The sequence below is a fragment of the Plectropomus leopardus genome, chromosome 13 (assembly GCF_008729295.1).
Source record: "Plectropomus leopardus isolate mb chromosome 13, YSFRI_Pleo_2.0, whole genome shotgun sequence".
NCBI lineage: Eukaryota > Metazoa > Chordata > Actinopteri > Perciformes > Serranidae > Plectropomus > Plectropomus leopardus.
The window spans coordinates 13,451,721-13,479,711 of record NC_056475.1 but is presented as its reverse complement, the minus strand read 5'-3'; the positions used below and the strand labels follow the sequence as shown (position 1 = coordinate 13,479,711).

Below are 27,991 nucleotides of genomic sequence, written 5' to 3'. Positions count from 1 at the left end.
GCATTTCCGCTTCTGTTTTTGGCTTTGTTCTTTTTGTGTCAGACAAAAGTGGATGCCTTTCTAGTTTCTGTTCCCTGTAAAATGAAGCATTTCCCCCAGAAACCAACCCTGCTCTGTTGACATTAACAAACTAGCTGAAACCACAAGAGTGTGTGTCCTTGACTTTGTATCTGCTACTTATCAATGAAAGATAGATGTAAGATATAGATTTATTAGAATTTAGATTTGTTCTTATATAAATTTAGAAAACATGTGATACATTGATAACAAAAGCCTGAGCTATTCTGTGTGCATGTGTGTGCGTGCGAGTATGTGTGTGTTTGTGTGTGTGTGCGCGCGCTTTATTGATGGGTGACTGACAGCTCAGTTCAATAGCTGCATCTTTACAACTTATGTCCTTGTCACTTTTATGATTTATATTGACATAATTTATTCAGATTGGTATACTCCTGTGCCTGCTTGCTTCAATGTGTGTGCATGCATTTGCATGATTGTGTGTGTGTGTGTGTGTGTGTGTGCAAGTGTCCGTATAGATATGCATGCCCTTGTGTCATTTCCGCTCTCTTACATGTGTATTTATGAGTGTGTGCTGTATATTTCTTCTTCATGTAGCCTTATGTTTGTGTATATAATTGTCACCCTAGGGAACCCCGGAGCGTTTGATCATGCACCTGGTGGAAGAACCATCGGTGGTGGACCCCACCTACATCGAGGACTTCCTGCTAACCTACAGAACCTTTCTGTCAAATCCCATGGAGGTTGGCAAGAAACTGCTGGAGTGGTTCCATGTGGACAGCCTGCGGGACACGGTGAGTTGTGTGTGTGGGCAGTGAACTTATTCTCACGTTTAACTTTTAAAATACCAACACTTGTTCAGTGGCCCTTGGTGTCAAACTGTATTTCACTTGCTGTTCGACATGCCTCGTTCACTTCCCTTCGGCACTTGCCCTCGGGAAAATCCCAGCCGCCCTTATAAGTGCCGTTTCAATTTTCTGAAAAACTGAACTAAACTGATCGACCCTCTGAGGGCTTAGGGAGCGAGTGAACAACGATGGTCAATGCAGAGGTCTGTATCTTTCACAGTGCATTGCAGTTATGCATTTGATGCAAGAAAATACATTCATGGTTAGGGGACAGTAATAAGTGAAACTCCAGTTGCAAAACAGAAAAAGGAGAGGATGAATAAACAGGTAAATTAATAAAGATTAAATTAAATACATTCACTATGTCACATGCTTTTCAGTTTCAGTTTTTCTAATATATATCTTGTAAGTCTGTAAAGGTTAAATAGCTTAAATATGTAAAGATTCACTCATCTATAAACAGATAGTTTCATAAGAAAATCTCATTGCTAGATGTGTTATTGAAAATTGTCATATGATTAATTGCTGTTAATATTTACAGATATGGTTGTACTGTTCAGCTTGTGTGATTTTATAAAATATTCATAAAATAATAGTTAGGATAATCATGATACTGATCGCAAACAGGAATGTTTTCACTCAGTCTGCATGTATATCCTATGATTTGTAAAACACAGTATAACACTCATCCTGCAACTTGCCATCTATCCATGGGTTTTTGTCCAAAAGTAAAGAAGGCCAGCACCTAGTTTTTATCACTTTTGGATGTGCACGCTGCTTAAACTTATTATTGAATGTATTCAACACATTCCAGCACACTAGGTTGTTAGCCACAAAAAGTAGGCTCCCAAATAAAGGTCTAGAGTTTGTTTGACCCATCCACCTTCCCAACCAGCCACCCTATGCTAGCCATCTTGCTCTTTATACTACAGTTGTTGCCCGGAGCGACAAAAAAAAATGCCATCACCAAGTGTGTCTCATACTGCCGCTAAAAGGTTCCCAGTTCATCGGTGTCTGACACCCAGGGCCACTGACCAAACTTTGGCATATAAAGAGCTGCGAGTGAGACTGGGTTGGGGCAGCTACTTTTGGTAGTTATGGGTGTGTTTGTACACTATGCGGGTTAATGTTTCAAAGAATATGCAATATTGTGTTTGTCTTTTGAGTTAAGTGAGGACCTGAAAGGTCAAGTGGGCTGGTTGGCACAGATGGGAATATTAAGGTGTTTCTGTGTAGAGTGTAAAGTGTTGCAGAGCAGCTGTAGAGAGAATACATACTAAGTTTAATCTGTATATATTCATCCATTCTGCACTATTTTTAAGTGTGCAGTTTTAAATAATGGTGCTTATGCTCCGCTCAGCACTCCCCTAATGTTTTGTATTTATGCATGTCGATGGAAATTGTTGTGCCGCTCACATGCAGATCGATACGAGTTCAGCCAGCTCAGCTGTCCTTGAACTCAGCCATGATTTGTTCATGCCTGACACTCCTGTTGTCCATAACCACTTTAACCTAAGATTAGTCTTGTACTGTCAATAGTCTTTATGTGGTTGTCATTCAGGCTTATAATCTTCAGCTCCGTTAAACAGGATCTAATCCTGTACAGAACGAGCAGAGAGAAAGTAACAGAATGTAGAAAAAGAGGGGAAGAGGCGGCGTGAGAAACATAAGACGGAGTGGAAAGTGGACATTGATTGATTGATGCTCCGTGTGATGTACTGGTTGCTGTTCTGATCTTTTGCAAAGGTTAAAACAAGGTTGCCACCAATGTAAAACTGCAGAATTAATTGTTTACAAGTTGCCTTTGCTTTGGAACCAGTGGTTAAACAACTTTATCTCTGCAGTGCACATTATTTAGCCTCCCTGCTGTTTCCCATGTTTTACAGTACTAGCTACTAAAGGATTTTTTTCAATAGATAAAGACAGATCTGTAATTAGACTGAATAAAAACAAAAATCTGACAATTAGGGGTGCATTTTGTTGAGCAACAGTTTGGCAGCCATTAAAGTTCTTGTTAACTCTTTTGGCCATTTTATATATTTGAGAGATGTTTAACTCTGATTTAACTCTGATCAGTTTTTGACAGCATGGTAACACAGCGAGAAATGATGAGTGCACTCATGTTGACAGTGTCCCTGAGCAACTACCAGCTTTAAGGTTTTGCAAAGTAGTTAAATGGGACCTCTGACCCAATACATACAGCATAAGCATTCTGCAAGTTCTCTGAACAAATATTTTGTCAAAGCTTCTCATACTTAAATAGAGCATGAGCGTGGAGTGTGAAAATAAATTGTGACAGGAACTGTGAAAAAAGACGTACAGTTTTTGTGGCTCCACTGAATAAAGCTCTCATTGTGTCTCACAGGTAACGAGAATAGTGCTGCTGTGGGTTAACAACCACTTCAATGACTTTGAGGGTGACCCTGCCATGACACACTTCCTGGAGGACTTTGAGAAACATCTAGAAACCACGGTAAGATCAACAGACACCTAAAATTACTGTTTACTTCTGTTCATCTTTTATTAAGTCACTTTTACTCAATTCAGTTGGTTCAACTTCAATTTTAATACTCCCCTAAGACATACCTGCTGTCCATGTCTTATCAGAATAGTCACTCAGATCAGTTCAGAGTTACTGTTAGTGTTTTTATATTTTCATGTAAAAGCAAAAAATGGTTTTAAATCAACTCTAAGCATTTGCAGATAATTGTTGTTTTCATCCAAAACTACATAGCACACCTCAGGAAACAAAGGGTACTAAATGCAGGACTCATCAGGCTCATCATTTTTCCATTTTTTTCCTCCTCGTCAGAAAATGAAGGGCCATTTGCGGCTGCTAAACATTGCGTGTGCAGCCAAGGCGAAGTGGAGACAGATCACTCTGCAGAAGGCGTCCAGAGAGTCGCCGCTCTACTTCAGCGTGCAGGGCGGCAGCGAGAGAGGATTTGGCATCTTTGTTGAGTCAGTGGAAGTAGGGAGCAAGGCGGCAGAAGCCGGACTCAAACGGGGGGATCAGGTGAGCGAATGTAAAGTACAGAGTGTAAACCAGGGATCCCTCGTCGCCTGCTTACACTGAAGCATGGTGTTCACAGCATCATGTAGTATCAAATTCACAGTATTGTCATAAATACAATAATTGTGGATTATTAGTGTGCATTTAAAAGTAGCCACTGAATTGGCTTTGGGATCAATCATTCGATGACTCATCTGGAAGTTCAAGCTTGAATTGCACTGAAAAACATTAAAAAGGCAGTTCATTAGTGCACTCCGTAAAGGTGTGGCTTAAGAAAACCTGTAAAAAACAAGGGGAACACATAATCTGTCTACCAAATTTTGATCAAAAGCACTTTTTCTTTAAAGATCTCTCTTGACTGTCCTCAAAAAATCATGATCTGTATTTATGTTCCTACTCTAAACTATTTGATGCAGGTCAGCTGCTTTCTTATTTATGGTTTTAAAAAAATCCATATTGCCATATGTAACACACTGCCTGACTGACTGCCTCTTTTTTATTTTTAACCATTGCAAACTGCTCATCTCTTCTAAAGGTGACATGAAACAACAGTGTTACAATCAAGCTACCCAGCAGTCACACTGCAAGGCACACTTCTCTTTTCAGTGTAATTTTAAGAGGACTGGAGCCACTGCTGAGTCAAGAATAATATCATGTCAAGCAAACCAGAATATGTGATAATAAGTGATGTGTTTCAGATTTTCGTCAAGGCTAATCTAAAAGGGAATTCAGTGGGTGTTTTTTTTTTTTTGTTACTCCTGCTATAGTTTTGTCATTTCATCCATCTTGTTTCAGATCATGGAGATCAATGGTCAAAACTTTGAGAACATCTCCTTCTCCAAAGCCGTTGACATCCTGAGAAACAACACACACCTCTCTCTCACTGTCAAAACCAACATATTTGGTGAGCCAAGTCAGAGTATTTGAACTCACATGCTAATGCACAAAGAGAATAATTGCCTTAACCTCTCTCTGTACCTTCATTCGTCTAGTCTTCAAAGAGCTCCTGAGCAGGATCGTACATGAGAAGAAGAACGGTGGCCCTCACATTCCCAAGATTCAGGAGAAAAAAGGCAACCGCTTCTCCATCCCTGACCTTCCTGGAGACATGGAGTTCGCGACAGACCACAAGAGCACCAGAAAAATGAAGGCCAACACTGTGTCAGGAGGCCGAAACAAGATCAGGAAGATGCTGGAGAAGACGCGCTTCAGCATACTGCCACCCAAACCTTTCAGGTAAGAGGGTTTATGTAATCACTGCTGTCTGTGTGGTTGCAGACAGTGCTTAAGCGGGAATAAAATGCATTAAAGGTAGTATCACGGTTTAGATGTGTATAGGCAGAAGGACATCATGTGGCCAGAAACTTGACTCCAAATGTACGTTAATGTTGCCGCTGTTTGCAAACAAGTACACCCTATCAACTTAAAATGTAGTGATATCAATGCAGAGTTCACGTCTTATTTTTGCTGCCTCCAAGTGGCCGAAAAAATCTGTTTCTGCAGCTTTAAATGATCAGTAACGCAAGTTCACATGGATTTACCTTCCAGCAGACACACAATCCTCTCTAACTGGATCTGTCGACTGTCACTGCATCGGTTTTGTAGCAAGCTGTGACCATCTGCCGACAGAAAATGTTGGAGTCGTGAGCAGAAATCTAAGCCTCTAGCTTTGCTACTGAACTGAACCACTTATTGCACCTCAGAAAGTGACAGAGAAGCACATTTCAGCCTCCGCTCGCAGTTTGTATGAGCAGGAAATTGAGAAATTTTACCCGATTTAAACTAAAATGCTTACCCACATATTTTTTCTAAAATTGGTTGTACATAGAAATGAATGACATGAAGTCCATCCCATTGCAAGCCGTGGTTACAGGAACGTTGCTCTGAAAATTTCTTGCACAAGGTTGCAATCATCTTTCTACTTTTTCACTTATCTTCAGCTGCTGTAATGTGGACACATTCCAGCAAAATCATGAAAATGTAAAAGGCCTCCTCATCGTCATCATATAGCCATTGTCATCCATAACCAGCCGTTATACTTGCAGCATCTGGAGCAATTGAAAGCAATTGTGCAGATGGAGGCTCACATTCAATATTCCACCCGTAACATGCTGATACAGGCTTGATTTCATTTCATCATTTCATGCCTCTCCAGGCCTCATTAAACTCCATACTGTTTCAGTTTGTGTGAGAGAAGATGCTGTTTTCACCCTGTTAATTACAGAGCTAACCGTCAGCACGGCCCACACACACTGTAAACGCACACATACAAACACACACTTGCACACAAACTGTCATATCTGTGCCCTTTCACTTACTGTTCTCCCTCACTGTCCTCACTCAGTCAGTTTCAAGCTCCACTGTAATAATATCCACAAAGCTGCACAGTTTGCATGAAAACTGATTGTGTGTCTTTCTCGTAACGCAACACACGGCGATTGATCTGACTCGGTGCAAGGCATGCAAAGGTTCTATGCTGCGTTCTATTTATCGACTAAACAAGGGCTTTCATTGCTTTTTTTATTTTGCTGGTCGGCACCATTCGAACCACTCTTTGGTTCAAAGGAATTGATGGCTGATGAAAGGGACTGGAGATGATACGGGTGGTTTGAGTCAATCAGGATTCATCAGTGCCTGCTGTAAGATGAAAATGTGACACTAGGCAACAGTGAAGTTGTCTATTGGTTGTATGTGTACAAAAGGTACAGACTGCTCTTATGATAATGTTGTTTAAAGCTGCAGTGCCAAAGTTTTGTTGCTGGCAGTGAGAGTACTTACACAAACACCGTTAAGACATGCTGACGTATGTGTGTACTTGCTGCATCTCCTTTGTCGCCCAGGACCACTCTCTTCAAGTCTTAGATTTTATTTTTTATCTGGATATCCGGTCCAGGAACGTTTCTTAGACATGTCTTAGGATTTCACGTTATAACTTCCGCTATACTGCTAGCTGCTGCTCTTATTGTTGTGGTCTCACCAATGTATCTATAAAGAGAACTGGATACAGTGTTGGAGGCGGTGCCCAATTCATTCCTATAAAAGTTGCTCAGTGATGCATGGAGCAAAAAAAGTTTGAATTCCTGTGTATAAAATTACCCAGATCTTCTGCATTGTAGAGTCTATAGAGTATGTGCACTAGGGACTTCCACCAGCTGCGAGGCACACCTCCGCTTCAGCCCTCCACTTCAGCCCTCCACTTCAGCCCTCCGCTAACGTGAATGGCGATGAAATTGTTTAATTGTGTGGCTCTTCTAGACTTTTGAAATTTTATTGAACCAAATGAGTGAAATACTGGTCATGAAACAACACACAGGTTGTGACACTTCAACAAGTGTATCAAATTATTTACACATATTTATTTCACAATGTAAAAGTCTATGGGGAAAATCTTTTTGGGCCCAAAGATGCGACAGAGTTTTAAATCCACAGTTTGGCAGCTGTCAAATTGGCTTCAAAGCCCTTGCACTGTTCCTGTTTTATTGTATCTTCCGCTGTCAACGCACATGGTATCAAAAGAAAACATCAGAATCACATATTAACGGATAAACCATTGAAAAAACAAAGCAAAAAGAAGTGCCAACCAGAAAAAAAAACAAAACAAAAACAAAGCAAATCCAATGTAAAATAAATAAATTTAGCTCTTCCCTTTTTTCTGCCCCCTTTAGCACTAGCCCGTTATTTCTGGTGTCGCTACAACTCTGTTATAATATAAAATACAGAAAGCTTTCCCTGGCAGCGGAAGGCTTAATCAGCATTGTTTGAACTCATCTGGCAAGGGCTTGAAAGTAAAGGACGTTCCTTTATATGTAAAAGGACATATTGGCTCTCACAAGGATACAGCTTGGGACCACCATTGCCATGGTACAGTCTGTCAAAAAGGCCACATATTCAATGCTTTTGCTCACTTCTTAAACACCTGACAGGTTAAATAATAAAATCTATCTCGTTTACCAATTTAAAATCCATTCAGATGCTCTTGCATACATGCACAAACCCACCGTCACTGCTGCTGCTTTTTCCTGCTCTTGGCTGACATCGTGCTCCACTTCAGACAAGGATTTTATATGACAAGGACAAGCTGGCAATAAACAAGTCGTTTTTCTGCCAAATGAAGATGTGCATGCACCTTTACACACATCCCCATATTGACCGGCCCGGCTGATTTACATTCTACAGATTGGAAAGCGATAGACAGAGGTTTTAGCCTTTAGTCAGTTTGTCTCAGAAGTCAGGGTGATTTAATGAGATGACGATTAAGTGGTAACCTCGTGTCCCATGATGCCATTTCATCCTCTCCACCTGTTTGTGAGGCAGTCACATGCACTAAATCATGAAGCATGTCACTATAACTATTGTGTTATGAAGTGTGTGTGTGTGCATCTCGACATTCACCCTACAAGATGTCCACATTTTACTGCGTGCTGACTTCACCGCTGTTGTTAACCTGCAAGACAAACTGTTTCGGAAATGATTACTAGTAGTAAGACAGAAAGTGATGGAGTCAGATGCCGTCATTTTTGTGCACTGCTTGGTATGTGTTTAGAGTTGATATCTGTTTCTTTCAAATGTTTCTTAAAATATATCATTGTATGCTTCCTGCTACTGACAAATCATCTCATGAGTATTTTTTATGAATGAGGTGAAAAAGTCAAGTTGGATTTCCTCAAAAATCCTGCAGTTTCCCGTCATGTGCTGGGTATGACTCTATGCTGGCTTTATGAAATGCTCCTGACATTTTTCTGCTCATTTATCTCAGTAAACCTGTCAGTGTGTCTACACTTAATAGGCTGTTGTATGTTCTGTCAGCCTACATGTGTGTTTGTGTTGTTTAAGTGTGTGTCGGAGGAGTGAGAGGCCCTGTCACTCTGCTGCACTTGTATCGCTATATAACTTCAGCAGAGCTCTGCTTCAGTTTTTTTTGTTTTGCTTTATTTTTCTTTTTCACGCTTTTCAATGTCGTCTCTCTCCCGTTTGTCTCTGCTGCTTCAGGGGCCTGTTTGGGTAAGACCTCTTGTGTAACTCCCCATCTTTCAACCATTTGATTCTATATCCATTTGCAAACACACACACTCACTCACACACACACACACACATACAGCAGCACCACCGAACTTCAGCTACCTTACTAGAGGACTGCATTTGAAGATTTCGTGCTGATACCTTGAACTCATGAATCTCACTTTTCTGCTAAGTGGAGGTGCCCTCTCTCTTTGTTTCTCCTCAGTTTAGTTTGTGTTCATGGCTTCTTTACGGAGTGAGCCTTAGACGCTCTGTTTTAACCAAATGTACTTTATTCTGCTGGGATGTTGTAGAAAATATCAAGGAGACCTTGCTTATGTTACAGTGTTGAATACTAGAGAGGAGTGTTATCAGCTAAAGATGGTTTATGTTTCTTGATGTTTGGCAGTCAGCACATCTGACATCTAAAGTAAATCAGATACTTAAATACCTTTATGCGTAAACATGTTAAAGCATGTCATCCCCTTGTTCATACCATATCAAATGGACTTAATCTTAAACTACTAAGGGTGGGAATCACCAGACCCCGACAATACAATATTATTACTAATTATTAGTCATGACACAATATTAATCGTTTTGTGACCCACTGAGTATTGTGATAAGATTGTTACCTGTTTCAACTGTAAATTATGTCTCCAAAAGAAAATGATCATCTGTTTTAAATAACAAGATGAAGTTTTAAAGATAAAGTTTTTTCACTGTAATCTTATATCTTACAGCAAAATGAATCTGGTGTCCTGAAATGATTTCATTGTTCTAGTAGGCTATCAAATGTTCAATTTCCATTTGCAATGATAATAAGTTATATGATTAAAAACCATATACTTGGCATCCATGTATCAATACGATATTGTCACTAAAAATATTGCGATACTATGCTGTACTTAAAAACTTTGTCTTTCCTAACTTTTATTTTCAAAGTATGACTATTATCAGACTTACACAGTCAAGACTGAGCAATATCAGGGTCATCTTATTTGAACCCCATGCTATCAATATCCGTCTCAATTTCAACATCATTTTCACATCAGTTTCTAAATCTCTTTCATCTTTGTCTGCTCCTTTCTTCTGTATATAATCTACCTATTTCTTTATGCATTTCCTTTTCTCTTCTTTTCTTTGTCTGCCTTTATCTGTTTTTACTGTCCTTCTATCTCATCGGTGCACCACCTTAACCGGTGACTTTAAGATTACAGAGGCTTTGCTACAGCAGCACTCAGCTGTGTTAGATGAAGCGCTGCATTACTGCACCGCCTTCAGAACAGACTGTACAGACACACACACGCACACACACACACACACACGCACACACACGTACACTTAAGGAAGCTACAATTAGTATGCATGCAGAACCGAAATTACCTCCTCATCTCAGATGCTCAGTTGCAGACTGAGACTTAAACTCACAACGACAACATAGTGAAATGTGTGCAATTTGTCAACAACATAAATATTTAAGTGCCACTCTTAGACTTGATTGCTACTATTTATTTTTATTCTATCAAGTTTGGAGATTTTTCACTTTGAAATGCCATAAATTTGCTGCCTTTACACTGATAAAATTAATTGTAAGGCTTGAAAGTTGAAAGCTACCACACATGTTTAAGAAAGAGTTATTCAACCTTCAAAAACCTGCATTTATCATTCGAGGCAGGCCTTTTCAAAACAACAATACCTGACCTGTCCATCTGGATTTGTCTCAAAAGAGTTGCCATTTTCGTCTCGTGTATTCAGACCCAGGCAGTCTAATGAGGCCATTAATGTGAAGGTTGACGTTTGCATATCCCTGAGTGCAGCTGAGGAGCCAGGTAGAAAGGTGCCTGTCTCTCAAGTCCAATCTTGCCTTATAATGTGGCCAACTGGTGGACACAGACATCAGAACAGAGGGCTTAATGCTAACACAAACACACGCAAAGTCACATCTGAAAGAGCTAAAATTCTCATTACTTATCCTTTCTTTTCATTTGTGCTCTGCCGTTTGCGTGTTTGTGTCTCTCTTAGCTTGTGTGTATACCTGTCCCATTGTCTCTTGTCGTGTGCGTGTGTTTGGTGAACTTGCGTGTCTCTGTCCGTGAATGCTCCTTATCAGTTCGTGCCATTCATTAGACCGCCTCGTAGATGGATTTCAGCTGTGTCACTGCTGCATATTAAAAGACGAATGTAGTGATATTGATATTTGGTGTTGTCATTCTGCAAGAGTAGACATTTTGATGAAATCTCCTGATATATTTTTCCATGGTGTTATGAGTTACATGTTCTCAAGATGAAGGGAAGAGCCCTCATTCTAATACCTATGATTAAAAGTCAGAAAACAAAGTGAAAAAACATTCAGGCTGTTTTTTGAGAAATGTCTACTGCTGCAAAAAGCCTAAACTTAATTTTAGAACATTAAGTTACTTGATGGAGAAAATCTAATTTTCCTGTTTCTCTCTCTCTGTCTTTCTCTTGTAATATCACACCCTTTTTCTTTTAATACTACCTTTCCTTACCCCCCACTCCAACCCCTCTTTCTCTTTCTGTGCTCTGCTCCCCTACTGTCCCTGCTTTCCTTTCTAGTGATGGCGGCATGGGTCAGTCTCAGGATGACAGCATTGTTGGTACCAAACAGTGTCGACACAGCGTGGCCATCATGCCCATCCCCGGCAACCTGTCATCCAGCAGCCCTGACCTGCTGCACCCGGCCACCAGCGTCCTCGACTTCTCCAACCCCGCAGGTAAGAATAATATCCTGTCTCAGTGAAACCAAGGGGTTTATTGACAGCGTTTGAACTCTTGTCCTGTTTCTTTCTTTGCATCTTTCTTATTCAATACATTTTATAGTTAGTTGACTGATTGTTTTGAACATATATTTTGAGAAACAAAAAAACAGCCCGAAACTTGTGTTTTAAAGAAGCATTGTGAAAGATTTAGGGGGATTTAGTGGCATTTAGCAGCGAGGATTGCTAATTGCATCCAGCTGAAACTTCTTCCGTTTGAAATTCTGACTTTGTTTATTGTTCAAGAGGTTTTTGCCAGGGGACTAATTATCCTAGAGGTATCTTCCTCTCCAAAACAAACAGACAAGGTGATTTAAACCGGTAAAAACACTGAATGAAGCAGTTTCATGTTACAGTCAGTTTTTCTCCGATGTGGTTTTGCTCAACGCCTATGGGCTGCTGGCCTAGCAAACTGCGAAAACACAGTTTAGAGCCAGTGATTGGTTTGTCAGTTCTGGGCTTCTGTAGAAACATGGCGGACTGTGTGGACAAGAAACTGCTTAATATGTAGATATAAACGGCTCATGTTTAAGTAATGATAACCAAGATATTCTTATTTTCAGTTGATTATTCACAATAGGAAGCATACCGATCATATTATATTCCATTTCTGCCAATATATCCCCTAAATCCTACACAGCAGACTTTTAAAATGAAACTCAAAGCACAAAATCAGATTTCTTTTTACAGCACATAAGAATAAAACCTGAAGGTCTTAAAACCTTCTTAAAACACAAAGTACTTTGGATGTAAAGCAAGCAAAACTTTCATTACATTCATTCTCAGTTGTTCATGACCTTTATGGCCTCAATTCAGGTGTCTCAGTCGAAGAATTCAGTACTTCTTTCCTAAAGCTGTTTGTCTCACTTGACTTAAGTCCTCAGCCTTACTGAGCAGTGTTATCCACTTGTGGAGTGAAGGACTCCAATGCGCAGGGAGCACTGAAAGATGCTGTACTGACAACCTGTCATCCTGAGCATAATCACAGAAAGCAGCCATATGAGAAGTATAGTGCTGTGTGCACTTGGTTGTCTAAAATGCAAACTCTCCGCCTTTCCTCTTCTAGCTTTCTCTCTTATACGGATAAACTCCTCAAAAAAACACTTATGCTCACTTGTGCTGACAAAGGAACACGCATAAAGTCACTCAAAGCAAGCAGTTGGAGCTTTGTAGCACACACACACACTCACAAACACTCACCCTGGGGTTTCTTTTTGAAGTGCCACAGAGCTGTTGCAGAATTGCTTTCAGCTGAAAGGGATTTAACCTACTGGACTATAATATTATATTTGCTGTCAGGCAGGTCTCTGCTGCCATAATTATTTAAACTAACATGAAGCACTCCCTGTGGAGCTGTGTGTACCCGTTAATGTTGGTGTGTTCGTGAAAATAAAATATTGACAGAGGGGAGAACAAGACACAGCCTGCTCAGACAAAACCCCCAGATCCTGATCAACAGGGCTTGTGATGCCCTGTCCTACCTGGACTTTACAGGTATCACATTAGTGTAGAGGTTACATAGCTGCAAATGTTTTTGGTATTTTAAAATTTTGACGTGCTCTTATTTTTATGTTCTTTTTTACAGCTTTTTGCTTGTTTCAAATGGATATTTCTCCCCCAAAATAACTATCAGTTCAGTTACTTATGTAATCTAATTACATTTGTGATGAAAAACCAAATGGAGAATCTAAAAAAGGCACACATTCTAAAGGGATTTAAATAATTGGGGGCTACATTTAACAACAGCAAAACTATATCAAAACATCTGTTTACCAACTCCCAAACAACTCGTGTATTATATTCACAGTCTTATTTATCTAGCTGTATGCTCAGTCCTTCCGAAACATTTGCATTTTTGCTAAAACTTTGCTAAAATTATCTAGTTTCAGCTTGTCACATATGATAGTTTTCTATTTTTCTCCATCCTATGTCACTTTACATTGATTAATCCTTGGATGTTGGACTATTGGTTGGATTAAGCAAGCGATTTTGGAATGTCGCCTTGAGAAATTGTGATGGGCATTTTTTACTTTTTTTTAGCATTTCATTGAATAAATGATTATTCAATCAGAAAAAAAAATCAGTTGCAGCCCTACTTTTAACCAAATATTTGCCTGACGTGCCACACTTGATGGTACTCCTACATCCCTGCTTCAAACAACTAAAGTTGAATGAGTTTGAGGTGGAACGTGTTGTTCTTTTAGAGGTAAAGCAGAAGAGTTTTCTGCGATGGCTGCTGTTTCTGTGTTGTCTCTTGTTTGCAAAGTGGTAACGTTTCTTGTCAGTGAAAGTTGTACTCCCATATCCTTGGTTTCTTCTTTTGTCTCTTTCTATCCGTTCTGTTTCTTTTTTCCCAGTCCTACTGTTTCTCTTGTCTCTCCCTCTTGTCCTGCTGTGATTTTAAACAGATGTTGTAGTGTAGAAATGATGAGTCACACTCTGCCTCTCTGGTTTAGCATGAACACAGATTTAGACTACAGTACATCTTCCATCCTTTTACTTTACTTTACTTTTTTTTTTACCTCTGTCATGATGCTTCCAGGCACTATGTGTCTCTGTACTCCTCCCACACTCTTTCTTTCTGTCAAATTCACTGTTTTCTCTTTTTCTTTTCTGCTTGCCAAGCCCTGGGACTGTACTGTAAGTATACATACCTTCAATACCACAGTTTGTGTCTCGTTAAATATTCCTCCCTAACATCCCCTCTGTCTGTCTCCTTTAATCCATGAGCTTTTTCCCCTTAGTCCATCTTTGCATCCCTGCATTTGTACCTCTTACACTCTTACACGTCATGTGAGAATCTGAGTATCCGAGGACATTTTTCACTTTTGAAGAGTTATCTAAGGATTGAAGTAACCATGTTGAATATTTTCACTTTACTAAAAGTGTGATTTCCTTCTCTCATAAAAAAAAGGTAATTCAAAATGCACCCAGTTTGTAAAAGTTGATTATGTCGTGTGTTTTCTGTAAAAAAATGTTTTTTGTTTTATTTTGTTTTGCTTTGTTGTTTAGTAAATTTAATGGAGAAATACTGGACAAAGACTACACAACAATAATCAGGTCACATTTGATGACATATTCCATCACTAGGATCAATACAGAGATTACGGATAATTCACAAACGGCACAGTGTATGTAAAGTCCAACTGAAAGAATTTTTTTTTTCTACAGCAAACATATCAGCTCTGTAAATCAGATGTCCTGCAATCTGCTTTGAGGGGAAAATAAGTAACTAAAAGATGCCCCCTATTTTTGCATTAATTTATTGGAATACCATTAGCTCACCATATACAAATTTAGAGAATTTTTTCCAATGCTTTTTCCAATTGCATCATTTTAAACTATATTTGCAAAAAGTAGCAATGTCAACTTTCTATCATAGGCAGGTCATGTTGACAAACAGCCAGAAAAACAAACATTGCTAATGTGAAATTGCAGACCAGTTAGTTAATTAACTGCAGCACATGAAACAGCATGCACACTTATCTGCAGATCAAAATATCTTCATTTTTTAGTTTGGAACTTTATTTGTGTAAAACAGCATGTACATACACCACACACAACAGGACAAATGGCAAACATAATTTAATGAAATACAGTGCAAATTAAAATAATCGAGATATCCTCCCTAAAAATGCTTTAAAATGTCTATGAATAGGTAATAAATGTTGGTCAAGCATCCAAGCTTGCTCAGGCATTATTGAGACCGATAGAAATGAGTAAGTTTCTTTTAGATCTGGTTAGATGCTGGTGTGGTCCTAACTCTTAAATATCACCGCTAACAACACACAGCTTGTATGCCACAGGGCAAGTTTGTTCATTTTGTCTCTCCTGCTGCCAGTACCAGAGCTAAACCCGCAGGCTGCTGTCAATCAAACGCAGCCACCAACACACCCCTCCGTCCAGTGAGACAAAAAGTAACATCAAAGAATATGGCTCCTAATGAGAACATATGGATTTATTGTGTTTTTGATAGTTTTGGGGTGAAAACTGAATTTTATCACAGAGAGGAAGACGTAAGTAGAGTCATGCTCCGGCTACAGAGACAATACTTATTAGCAGGATCAATTAGGTGTTGGTTTAAGTTGCTTCGGGGGTTGGTGATAATGAAAATAAGCCTAATCCTTTGAGAAACACCCTCCTCACATGTTCTTAAAGAGACATGTTGTTGTTTGTGTTTATTTATTGGAGCCTTTAACCCTACCTACTGGACTCCACTCTCCTCCCAGCACCCCAAGCCATCATGCCCTGCCCTCCTCTGCTCTGTATGCTTTCACATGTGATTTATGTCTTCCGACTGTATGATGGAGTGAGTGGGAAAAGCTTTGGCAAATAGTGGGAAGGAGGTAGAGGAGGAGGCTTGTGGGAAGTGCGTAGCTTCTCTTAGTGCTGTGTTTGCAAAAACCCAAGAAGACTTTTTTCCTCCGGTGTAGAAATTGTGTTTGGCTTCAGGCCATGAATACATTCTCTGGTGTTGATGAAAATGAATGATGCTCTATTAAAGATGATAATTGATTGAATGTTTGGCTGTGGATGGGCAGCGATTGTTCTCCTGTGTGCAGGTCAGGTCGCAGCTCGTCCAGAGGATTAAACATGATTAAGCCCCCCGGATATGATAGCCAGCTATTTAGCCGAGAGCCTCCCACTCTCTAATCACAAATCACAGCTAATGAGACACAAAGCATTTAGCTTCCACTCAGCCCACCATCACCACCCGGCTGCACATAAACAGAGAGGAGCTGTGCTACTGCAGCAATGTGGAAAACAAGGAGGAAGCCACACAGTTATTCCTCTGGTGCCCTCATTCTAAAAATCCCTGTTTCTGCACATATCACCTTCTGTGGTATAAAAGTCAGTAATCATTTGACTTGTCATGTTGAGTGCGTATGTCATGTGAGTTAAATCAATAAGCTCACAGTCCATAGAGAGGTCATTCATAACAAAGATTGACCTGCAAGATCAAAATATCAATATGTTTTCCTTCCAGGAACCATAGAAAATAAAATAGAAATGTAAAATTCACAAAGCAAGGAAAGATGTGGATGCTTGAAGAAATAAGTTAGTGATATACTATAAATAAGCATTCAGAGTAAGCACATAAATGTACAGTATACATGATGGAAAAGACAGAATAGAAAACATTTAAGTGCATGTCAAGCAGCAACCTCCGATGCTGGAATTTGATGCCAACGCGAAGGTGCCGCTGCAGTTCCTTAAATGTCTGCTTGAGGCAGGTTCCGACACTGAGTAAATCACATAGACCCTCATGTGAAACAGCCTAATTTTATAGCAGCAAGAAACATGTTTGCAGCTAGGTATGAAAATGTTTTGGTCTCTATAGCTATTTTCCCCATTCATGACAACTGTATATGGCCTGAAATTTTTTCATAATCTGTTTATATTTAACAGGACTTAAAGTTACGCAGAATCAAGGACGTGGCTTCTTTTAGTGACAGGCTGTCTGCGGATAGTGTACCCAAATCCACCCCTTGCTCATACACAGCTCCACCCTCTCATCCAAATATGGTCACTCCTGGCCCCAAAAAAACAAGATGGCAACAGCCGAAATGCAGAACTCCATGTTTAAAACAGGAGTTCACAAAGCAATGGGCGTTGCAACAAAGTACAATACACGACAATACAGTCAATTCGCAAACAGCAGAAAAGAAACAGAAAATGATAGCAGCATGTGTACACATGGACACATCCAGACTGATGCAGCTTCCCTAAAAAAAAATCTAATTTTTCTCATTTATACACCAGATATTGAAAATACGATGAATTCTGCACAAACAGGGACACACACCAACAGTTACAGCTCTTTAAACAAACAGTAGTGATTGATTATGAGCATTCTCTCAAATATTATTGTTATTGGCTTTGCCTTCAGCAGTTTCACTCTGCTTATTGTGTTGTTGCTGCTGCTGCTGCTTATACTATCATCATCTAAACACAGACACACCTTAAGATCCACACAGTCACAGACAGATCAGAGATCCTTGTTAATAAAGGGGAAGGTAATGACTTTGTGTCTAAGCATGCTGAACCCTTTTCTACTTGGTAAACAGAAGGAAGCAGAGGTGTGGCCATTTGCATGAACAATCACTCAAGCAAACTCATCCGTCACAACACATCTTTTATTTATTTTTTTTCTGATTTTCCACTGTTTCTTCATGAACTCCCACCATTTCAAGATAATATTATCAAGCTTAACCACCCAGAACACACGCACACATCGCAGCTGTATGACAGACTCCCTCTCTCCACTTGTCTCTGTGCAGCATTCATGACTCATTTTAAAGCTCTTTGGCTGCCTGTGGCTAATGGGCCGTACCCTCTTTCTTACTCAAACACGGGGATCTTTAATGCAGTATTTCACTCAGGGGGAACATTTCCATTATTTAACACACATCGCAGTATGTGAGTCGCGTGCAGCTGCTCCAGCATCAGCTGCAGTCAACACCACTAACATTCAAACTTTTATTTTGGCCTCTTACTGTTGAATATTGTCTTGAATCAATTAAACAATAATGTCGTACTGTTAGTCACTGTTAGCAATGATACAGTTTATTATTTTTAAATGAACTTCAGATTACATAATGCGGTTCAGGTAATGATTCAACTTCCAATGATTCATTGCTGAATAAAGAAAATGTCTTGATTAGTTTTTCATGATTTTACATCTGTAGGTCTTTCATAATATAAATGACCCTGGGTTCATAGCTTTTATTCTACTTAATGATAATAGTTTTTCCAATGATGTCATGTGGAAAAGATGGCAGGAATACATTTTATTTTTCTAACTCAATTATAGCATGATGACACTAAAAAATCAAAACAATGACAGGTTATAAAACCATAAGGAGGTTCGATATGACAATGCTCGGATACTCAGGTTAAACACTGGATCCCACATACATGTTTATTGTGCTTCCTCTACCGTTGTCATGCAGTTTTGAGCATGCTGTTATTTCCTTTCCCTTTCTATGTGTGTGAGTCTTTATTTCTTTATCATGTGCAAGCATTATGTGAGGCTCAACTTTGCTGTAGTGTTTCCTGTGATGTCACTAATCATGCGATTGGTACACTTATCCCCAGATTTGTTTATTGATGCACATTATGACAACAAGTACAATCTGTGGCTCTGTTTAAATCTGATATTAACATGCATCTTGGGTGATTGGATGGACAACTTTATGTACAGTTGTAAATGCACCCACTGCATCTCTAACATGTCTTGAGATACTATCGCTCAGGCTGCATTCAAAGGTGGTCTTCTCCACATATGGCCACATTCGTTTAGCAGTGTATACTCAAATTTGTCCTGGGTCACATTGAAGAACCACCTACTAAGCGGGCATCCCTTCTTATCCAACTCCCTGGTAGAGATTAACTGTCTGTTGCTGCTCCTCCAGAGCCGTTGTCCTACCAGGGAATCCTCAGTTCAAAATCTCCCTGGTAAGCACAGACTAAAACAGCATCAGCTTTTAAATGTTCCCACTTAACTTCCAGAGATCAATGAAGCATTTCTAATATCTGAGTTAACAGTTAGGTAACAGTGTGTGTGAGCAGGCTCTCACCAACTTTACCCAAACAGGGCACAGAGCTCGCACTCATGCAGCAGTTGTTTCTAAGAGAGAAGGAGTGCTGGGGAAGCGCTTATTTCAATAAAATAAGATTTTACCCATTTTAGATAGGCTGTAAGTCTGTCTAAAGGATGACAAACCTCCTGCCAGTTAAAAGCAATAACATACTTAATCTTTGCAAACAGAAACTACTGTATGTATGTGTTGTTTTTCATATAGAGCATGGCAGAGAGATCTGATCACAAGTGGTCTCTTGACACATACTAATGCCATGTATGAAAAAACAGACTTTGAGCTGTCTAGTTGTGATCCGATGACCCAAGATGCATGTTAATATCAGATGGAAACAGGCTCTGTGTCTTTCTCTGTACATGTATGTATCCTCCTGTCTGCGACCTTGTCGAGGTCTGTAACATAAAACTGTCTCTGACGTAAAAAGTGTAAATAATGTTATTAAACTTAATGTAAGCCTGTAGACATGGAAGACAAATATCCTCACAGACGTGTGTGGAAACATCCATTAGAAAATTGGCTTCACAGAAAGGCCGAATTTATTTTACAGGATGGCTGGAAATAAGATGAAACACAATGTTGTGATTTTGCTGAGATAATTTAGTTTAGCTATTTTTGAATGTAAATCATTGGATTAGTTGATTTTCATTTTAAATTTAGGTAACTGTAACACCTGAAACTTTTGCCAGAAAGTTTTACACCAAAGACATTTGGCAGGAGAGAGGTCAGTTCAGCAAATCTGAAACCCGAACGCAATGAAAATAAAATATGGAAACCATAACCTTATAGCATTCCTGTATATACTGACACAGCCCACATTTACCCTTTTAACTATCAAATTATAGGTACATTACTCAGACAAAGATGAATGCCAAAAATTGTAGAACTGCTTTTAGATTGTGGTTTTATAGTGTTGTAAATTTAATTACATTTAGTTTTAATGCATTATCAGTATTTGTCCAACTCATCCAACCCTAATCAGTCACTGACGTTTTTTTGTCTCTTTCACTCTCAGACATCCCAGACCAGGTGATTCGGGTGTTCAAGGCCGACCAGCAGAGCTGCTACATCATCATCAGTAAAGACACTACGGCTAAGGATGTGGTTGCTCACACTGTCAATGAGTTCAGCCTCCTCGCAGCACCCGAGACCTACTCCCTGTGTGAGGTATCAGTTAGCCCAGAGGGAGTTATAAAACAGCGCCGCCTGCCTGACCAGCTCTCCAAACTGGCTGATCGGATTCAGCTCAACGGCAGGTAAGACACACAAGAATTATACTGTAAAATGTTATACTAGGGACTGAAAGTTTGAAGTTTATCAGATTGTACATTAAGATGCATTAGTCTTGGATAGTTGTTGTCAGTGGCTTTTATCTGAGCCCAAATGTTGCGGATATTAGTGCAGTTCTGTATTTGCAGCTGAAAGTGCATAATGTAACAAACAAGAACCCTTTAATAAACCAGAAAGCAAACATGTTTTATGGTAAGGGAAGCATTGGAAACATGGAAAATTCATGGACATGTATTTATGTGGGCATCTTGGACTAAAAGCAGATGGAAGTGGAACAGAAAACTTGAGAATTTATGCAGACTTATGTTGTGTTGAAGTCTTGAATGTCTAATCCAAAGACACGACCCGCTGTGCTTAAGAGCTGGAGCCCAGAACCCTGAGAAATGGTCGATCTCCCTTCCTTCTCTCTGTCAAATTGTTTCTGGGTTGCTTCTAATTACGCAAGGCCTCACAGTGCTCAGGATTTTGTACCACCATTGTGAGCTTTGTTCTGTAAATAGATTTCCAGTCCTGAACTGTATAAGAGCCAGATCTTCCCTAACACTGTAACTCCAGACTTCATACCATACAACAGTACAGAAAATATATAATACTGATTGAATTCTCCTCGAGCGGTGCTTTTCAGTCCTGTTCCTTCGGATACAGCGTAACTTTCTGTGATGTAGTTAATTCACTTAGCATTGCCGAGGTGTAAATCAGTTCCTGAGTAAGTGGCTCCAATGAAAGCCAGCAGGACTCCAGGTGCTGAGGAGCAGGATTCAGAGCTGCTGTCCTAGTTCAGTGGAAAGATAAATCGCGTGGTGATCGTCATTAAAACTGTTGGAAAACATTTTTAGTTGCTACTCTGAGCAGAACACAAACTACAGTTTATTTCATTAATAAAGAAAAACAGCAGTTTACAGTTTACAACCAATAGCGAGTGATACTGGTTAAGTGCTGCAGTGATATTTTACCAGTGTTGGATGTAATATGTTTCAAAGTAAAAAATTATTGTAATCACATTTCAAAGTAAGTCATTAATGTAAAGTGATAATGTTCATTTATCACACTACATATACTATCAAATAATTATGACATTACTCATGTTACATAAGTTCTGTAATTATCCGCGTAATGGGTGAATATAAAAAAGTAATCATGAGTGTTAGGCCCATTGAAAGTACTTTATACACCATTTAAACATGCTTTTTTCCTATTAAGTCTGTCATCTAATGGTTTCAAGAAGGTTAGTCCTTTAATAATATTATATGACTCAAATATTAGTACAAATACATTATATTTGTACTATTCAGTGTAAGGAAGGCTAACTTCTTTTATATATTGATACAGTTTCATTTTGAGGCAGTTATGCAACAGGAAGGAGTTAAGTGAAGTGGTGGAAAAGTAGTGAGTAATGTATAGTAAATTATTTCTACGAGTTATGAATCCAACACTATATTTTACAAAGCCGAAGGGTCAGGGATGCCAGTGTTGTTGTTTTTTTGCGTGTTTTTTGAATTGAAAATGTTTACTTTGTTGTGGACACACATCACTTAGGTAGTGCACCTACATAAGTTTGTATGGTGTGTGTGTGTGTGTGTGTTTCTTATGCACCATCACCCGTATGTTTTTTTTAGATGTCTGTGGGACATCACACACTGTCATCTGGATGGCAGACACATTCCCTTTTAAGATGAAAGTTAGTAGGACATGAAAGGATAATTTGGACCACAGCCGTAAAGTCTGCTTTAAAACGGCTTCTCCATCCGTTTTTCACAGTTCTCTCTCTCTCTCTCTCTCTCCTTGTCTCCTGTGGTCCCTCATCAGTCCTCTCCCAACTAGGTTAGCATGAATATTTCATCCTCTGTCAGGGGCGGAGGCCCCGGCAGACAGCATGGCACGTCTGGAATTATTCATACACACACTAAAATGCACACACAGGCACATGCAAAGATATAGATGCAGACAGTCACATCTTTATACACAGTCACGCAGCTATACACAGACATGGAAATGCTGTGTTTACACACGCATATGTATTTGTATTTGCATATTCTGTTTACATGCATCATCACATACAAACTTACCATGAAAGTCTCAGACATGCATGGACACACAGATTCAGAGACACACTTACTTAGAGGACACTCATGGTAACACCTTCCCTTTGTGTTTGATGGATGGCTATGCTGCAGCAAAAAAAGAAAAAAAATGCCATACTGTGAGATACTGGTAGAAAAAAGGATGGTTTAGCTGCGGAGGTATGAACGAGCAACACCTACAGCGAGCTCCTCTTTCTTATGTCTTTACTTTGCTCTCTTCTTTATGCGTGTCCTGTGGTAAATATTTATAACAAAACAGATGACTGACAAGTCATGTTTGGCAGTAATTTTATACATATACTTGGCACAGTGTCAGCATAATGTACACGTATGTATTCAGCACAGTTTCACAGAAGCAGTAGGCAAATATATCTTCTCTTTCTCTGTATCTCACCTCCTCTGTCTTTCTTCAGTTGATGATTGACAGAGGGTCCAGGGGAAAGGCCAAGCCAATAGCAGGCCTCATTCACACAGCCAAAATACATATAGACGCAGCTCGGAGTTCCTATGCTGAGCACATACACATAAACACACCCACAAAGCACCAGAGGCCATTTACAATGGCTCGGTTCCAGCGACTTCGCCTTGCCGAGTTCTGTTTAGCACCACTTTGTCCATCATTAATTCAGTCTCTTTTCCTTTCCATATGTGCAGGACTCTATGTGCTTTTGTTTTTTTTGGTTTCAAAAGTCAGTTTATTTATGTAATCTCAATTTAATTGAAAAAAAAAATAGTCAAAGCTCTCATCTCCTTGTGTTTTCTGTGCTCTCGTCTCCACTTCTCTTTCCTTGTCCCCTTGGCTGTCCATTTGTACTGTTTCTTGTACTCCTTTATTCTGTCTTATATCCTACTCTCTTATCTCCTCCCATCCCCATTTCTCTTGTTTGTCTTTTCTTCTGTCCATTTGTCCAGGTCCCATGCTGTTGTATTTTGTCTTATCTCCTATCCTCTTTTCTTTTCTTGACTCCATTTTTCTTGTCTTGTCTCCTCTTCTGTCCTTTTGTCCTGTTTCCTAGGCCCTTGTCTCCTTTCTTATCTCCTGTCCTCCTTTCTCCTCTCATCTCCACTTGTCATGTCTCCTCTTCTGTCCTTTTATCATATTTTCTATTCCCTTGTCTCCTGTCTTGTCTCCTATCCTCTTTTCTCCCCTCGTCTCCTCTTCTCTCCTGTTGTCCTGTTTCCTGTGCTCTTATGTTCTCTCTTCTTAACTTATCTTGTCTTTACTTCTCTTCTCTTGTCTCCTCTTCTGTCCTTTTGTCCTGTACCGTATGCTTTCGCCTGTCTTGTGTCCTATCCTCTTTTCAGCTCTTGTCTCCATTTCACTTGTCTTGTCACCTCTTCTGCCCTTTTGTCCTGTTTCCTTTACCCTTGTTTCCTCTCGTATCTCCTGTCCTCATGTCTCCTCTTCTCTCCCTTCTTCTTGTCTCTTGTGCCCTCACGTTTTCTCTTCTTATCTTCCCTTGTCTTCACTTCTCTTGTGTTATCTCCTCCTCTGTCCTTTTGCCCAGTACCCTAAAACCAGCCAAAGCACCTCTCTTATGCACTTCTCTGGTCTCCTCTCATCTCCCCTTCTCTCATTTTAACTTTGGTCCTGTGCTTATGTCTCCTCTTCTGTCCCCTTTTCCCTGTTTTCTGTGCTATTTTCTTATCTCAACTCCTATCCTTTTTCTACTCTTGTCTCCTCTCTTCCCCTCTCACCTGTTTCCCCTCATCTCCTTTCCACCTCTCTTATTCTCTTGCCTCCTTTCTCTTCTCAGTTTTTCTAAGTTTGTGCTTGTTCAGTGAGTCTACGAGTTCTAAAATATCTGAAATCTTGATATGTAAATACTGCCTTTGATTAAGTCTTCAATTATTATTATTATTATGAGTTGCAAACAGGTCTTGTGCATTATCCTAAACATAAATTCAGCTTGATCCTCTCCCCTCACATCCTCACAGATTTTATCATTAGTTGCTCTTCACACCAGCTCTTCTTGCAGAGTAACAGAGGGCAATTTAGTCAATTTAGAGAGTCACATCCATGCAAACACGTCAGCCCTGGGTGCTGTAGGTCCGTGGGGCGCTGAGGTGCTGCATTCCTGGATGAGAACATTACAGCTCCATTAGAGTGGAAGTGAGGCGGTGGGGGTTTTTAGATTTACAAACATAGAGGCATATAACGAGGTAAGAGAGATGGGCCATTGCTGGAAGCTCTCCCAGAAAACAGTTTGAGATCATCATCATTTTTTTCCTCTCACTCGTGCACCAGTCGTCTTTCTTACCTCTCTTTTGCTGAAAGCCCTTCTCTCACTCTACGTCTCTCTCCTTCTCCACCCCAAGGTAAAATATGGCAATCTATCAGCACCATCAGAGTAATTTTTTCCTTTTCCTAAAACTAATCTTAAAGTGGAGGCAGAAAATGTGTCTCTTTAAGATGAAATGTGAGTGAGAGGGACATTCAAGAGATTTATCTGGGTTTATTTAACATGTGCCAAAAGTTACAGCTGGCGGAAAAACTGGATCCTGTCCACCCACCTGTCTCCCTCTTCAGCCTGTATTAAAGCCTCTGAGGATAGTGCAGATCTAACACCGACTAAAAATACACAGAGATGATGTCACTTTCAAAGTATTTTGCACTCTGCATATCCTGAACTCTTTGTAATTACTGTCAGTTAATCCCCCTCCCCGCCAGAATCAAAGGCTTAGACATAATTATTCCTCTTCTCTGTTTGTTTGTTTTTTTGCATTGTTTTTCATACGAAATTAGAAAAAATCTTGTGTATTAACATCTTCATTGCATTAAATATGGTTCTTATTTGTCTGACTCCAGAGTGACTCCTCTCTTACTTTGATAGTAATGCTCTAACTTCTCCATCTTAATCTCTTTCCCTCTGTTCTTCCATGTAGGTACTACCTGAAGAACAATATGGAGACAGAGACTTTGTGTTCAGATGAGGATGCACAGGATCTCCTCAGAGAGAGTCAGATCTCTCTGCTGCAGCTCAGCACCATGGAGGTCGCTGCCCAGCTCTCCATGAGAGACTTTGAGCTCTTCAGGAACATCGAGTCCACAGAGTATGTAGTTGTTTTTAGTTGTTGTTAATTGGCTTATAGCAGGTGCATGTCATATTCTTATGACCACAATAACTGTGTGAACATTTCAAAAAATAAACTTCATCATAGATAAAGAAACTCAAATCAGACAAGAAATTAAGAGTCAAATTTTCTTTCCTGAACTGTGAAACAACTGTTGTTGCACAGTATAAACAACGTATCTGTTTTAACGTCTTTCTCGTGGTGCTCAGGTACGTAGATGACTTGTTTAAACTCGACTCCTCGGTGGGAAGTGGAAACCTAAAACAGTTTGAGGAAGTCATAAACCAGGAGACGTTTTGGGTTGCCACAGAGATTCTGAAGGAGCCCAACGCCCTGAAGAGAATGAAGACCATCAAACACTTCATCAAAATCGCATTGCACTGCAGAGAGTGCAAGAACTTCAACTCCATGTTCGCTATTATCAGGTGAGCTCAGTGTACAACTGTCGAAGGGTGTGTGTGTGTGCTTGTGTGTGTGTATAATGGCTTCCTAAACTAAGCGTGGCGACGCATTGTTTCATCATTTTCCCTATTTTTGCCTCAGTTGTTGTAGACATGATCCTCGTTCTGTGATGACAGCTATCATTTACTCCAGCTCCCCTGACAGCTTTTGTGTCATATGAGCTTGCACTCACCTCCTTCCCTACACCCTCAGGAGACCCAGCCTTGTCTCCTCCCCCTCCAGCCAACTCACTGAACCAACCCTGATTTTCCAAAACCACACAGACTCTGCCACTGCAACCCTACAGCATTTTAAAGCAAGAGTCCCATAGCAACTGTTACACTTATTGTTTGTTGCTATAGTTAATTTCCCCTGGCTGCTGTGGTTTGGCTTTCAGATTGTTGTCAGACAGACATGAGGATGGATCTCCTGTTTGTCTGTTATAGGATGTAAAACTCACCTGAGGGGATGCAGGTTAGTGCTGGTAGTGTGTTTTAGGGGTGAACTTGGAGATGTAATTGTGTTTGAACCCACCAAAATCTGCATACCCATGTGTTTGTCTCTGCACGAGCAGTTGTGAGTGTGAGTGTGAGTGTGAGTGTGTGTGTGTGTGTGTGTGTGTGTGTGTTTTAGTTTGTCCCAGTCCCGAGAGTAATTATTCAAAAACGCACTTCATACTCTCGCTGCAGCCTAGCCTGGTTTCTAGGTTGTTTAGTTAGTGTTTTATGTTGCAGTGTGCCCTTCTTAATCTACAGTAATAACCATAAGAGGGTATAGTCTGCAATGTTAGTGCAGCATCCATTTAAATATAAATGCTTGAAGATACAGCTCTGCAAAAACTATTACTGCTGATGTAATATAGTTTGATAGGTTGAAAAGATTATAGTTTCTGCACAGCATAATATAAATACATAATTCACATTTTTTCTGAATGCGCCAAGGATCCATGAGTCTCATGCTCATGGATCCTTGCTATGCTGTCCTCTTGTTACGCTCGGTCATGTGGGACCACATCTACTCCAACTCTAATGAGCACAGCAGTATGGTGATGGTCTGACCTCCGTGTCCCCTTACACTCCTCCTCACAGCAGGATGTCTTGGCACATATGGCTCTCTGATGCATAACCTGCCCAGTGATGGGGGCATAGCTGCTGCTGTGTGTGTTTGTATGTAGAGATAGCATGCAGGGTTTTCCGCAGTATATTATAGTTGACGCACCCTGCTCGGCTCACCTGAAATACAGAGCACCTCCACTAATGTCATTTTTATGTGTATGGTGACATCAGGGCTTGTAAGGGATTGTTTCAAGCTGGCTGTCCTGAGACTTGACAAATATCTGTGAAACACAAAAGTGCCCAACTATCAAACTGTCCAGGTTTCGCCACAAAAATAATAATAATAATAATGATCATTTCTACTTGTTTTTATCACTCACAAAGAAGTTAATCATGTTATGTAAACAATGCATCTTGCATCTGAATTGAACACTGATTTGTCTGTTTGTGTGGCATTCAGTCAGTATGTCATTGTCAAGGCTGTTGCTATGATGCATGCAGTTCTTTCTGAAAGAACCTATGAGCACAATAACGCTGAGCTTGTTCTTTCATAAAGTACCCGGTAACGAAAATGCTGCATTCTGCACACGCTCTACAAGAGTAGATTTTCAGGTGTGCACAGTTTATAAATGATTTGGTGGATTTAGGGAGACAAAGCATATTTTTTTCTTCTGCCATGTTTCATGTTATCCAGAGGTGCACTTGATAGGTGAGCTAAGCGTTGAAATAATTGTCCCCCATCCTGATGAAACACCTATGGTGTGTGCATAAGGGCATACAAGTGCCTGTGCATGAAC

The 27,991-nt window shown here is 40.0% G+C and overlaps 1 protein-coding gene across 4 annotated transcripts in view; it reads left to right on the top strand.

Annotated features, from left to right (window-relative positions):
* The window catches only part of rapgef6 (Rap guanine nucleotide exchange factor (GEF) 6), a 169,417-nt gene that overhangs the window by 123,344 nt on the left and 18,082 nt on the right, over nt 1-27,991 (top strand). For all 4 annotated transcript variants that reach the window (XM_042499999.1, XM_042500000.1, XM_042499998.1 and 1 more), the window contains 9 exons: nt 645-809; nt 3,229-3,336; nt 3,676-3,879; nt 4,672-4,780; nt 4,869-5,112; nt 11,455-11,612; nt 20,268-20,508; nt 25,510-25,677; nt 25,908-26,123. In XM_042499999.1, coding sequence (XP_042355933.1) covers nt 645-809; nt 3,229-3,336; nt 3,676-3,879; nt 4,672-4,780; nt 4,869-5,112; nt 11,455-11,612; nt 20,268-20,508; nt 25,510-25,677; nt 25,908-26,123 — 1,613 coding nt within the window. The remainder of the gene's footprint in view (nt 1-644; nt 810-3,228; nt 3,337-3,675; nt 3,880-4,671; nt 4,781-4,868; nt 5,113-11,454; nt 11,613-20,267; nt 20,509-25,509; nt 25,678-25,907; nt 26,124-27,991) is intronic.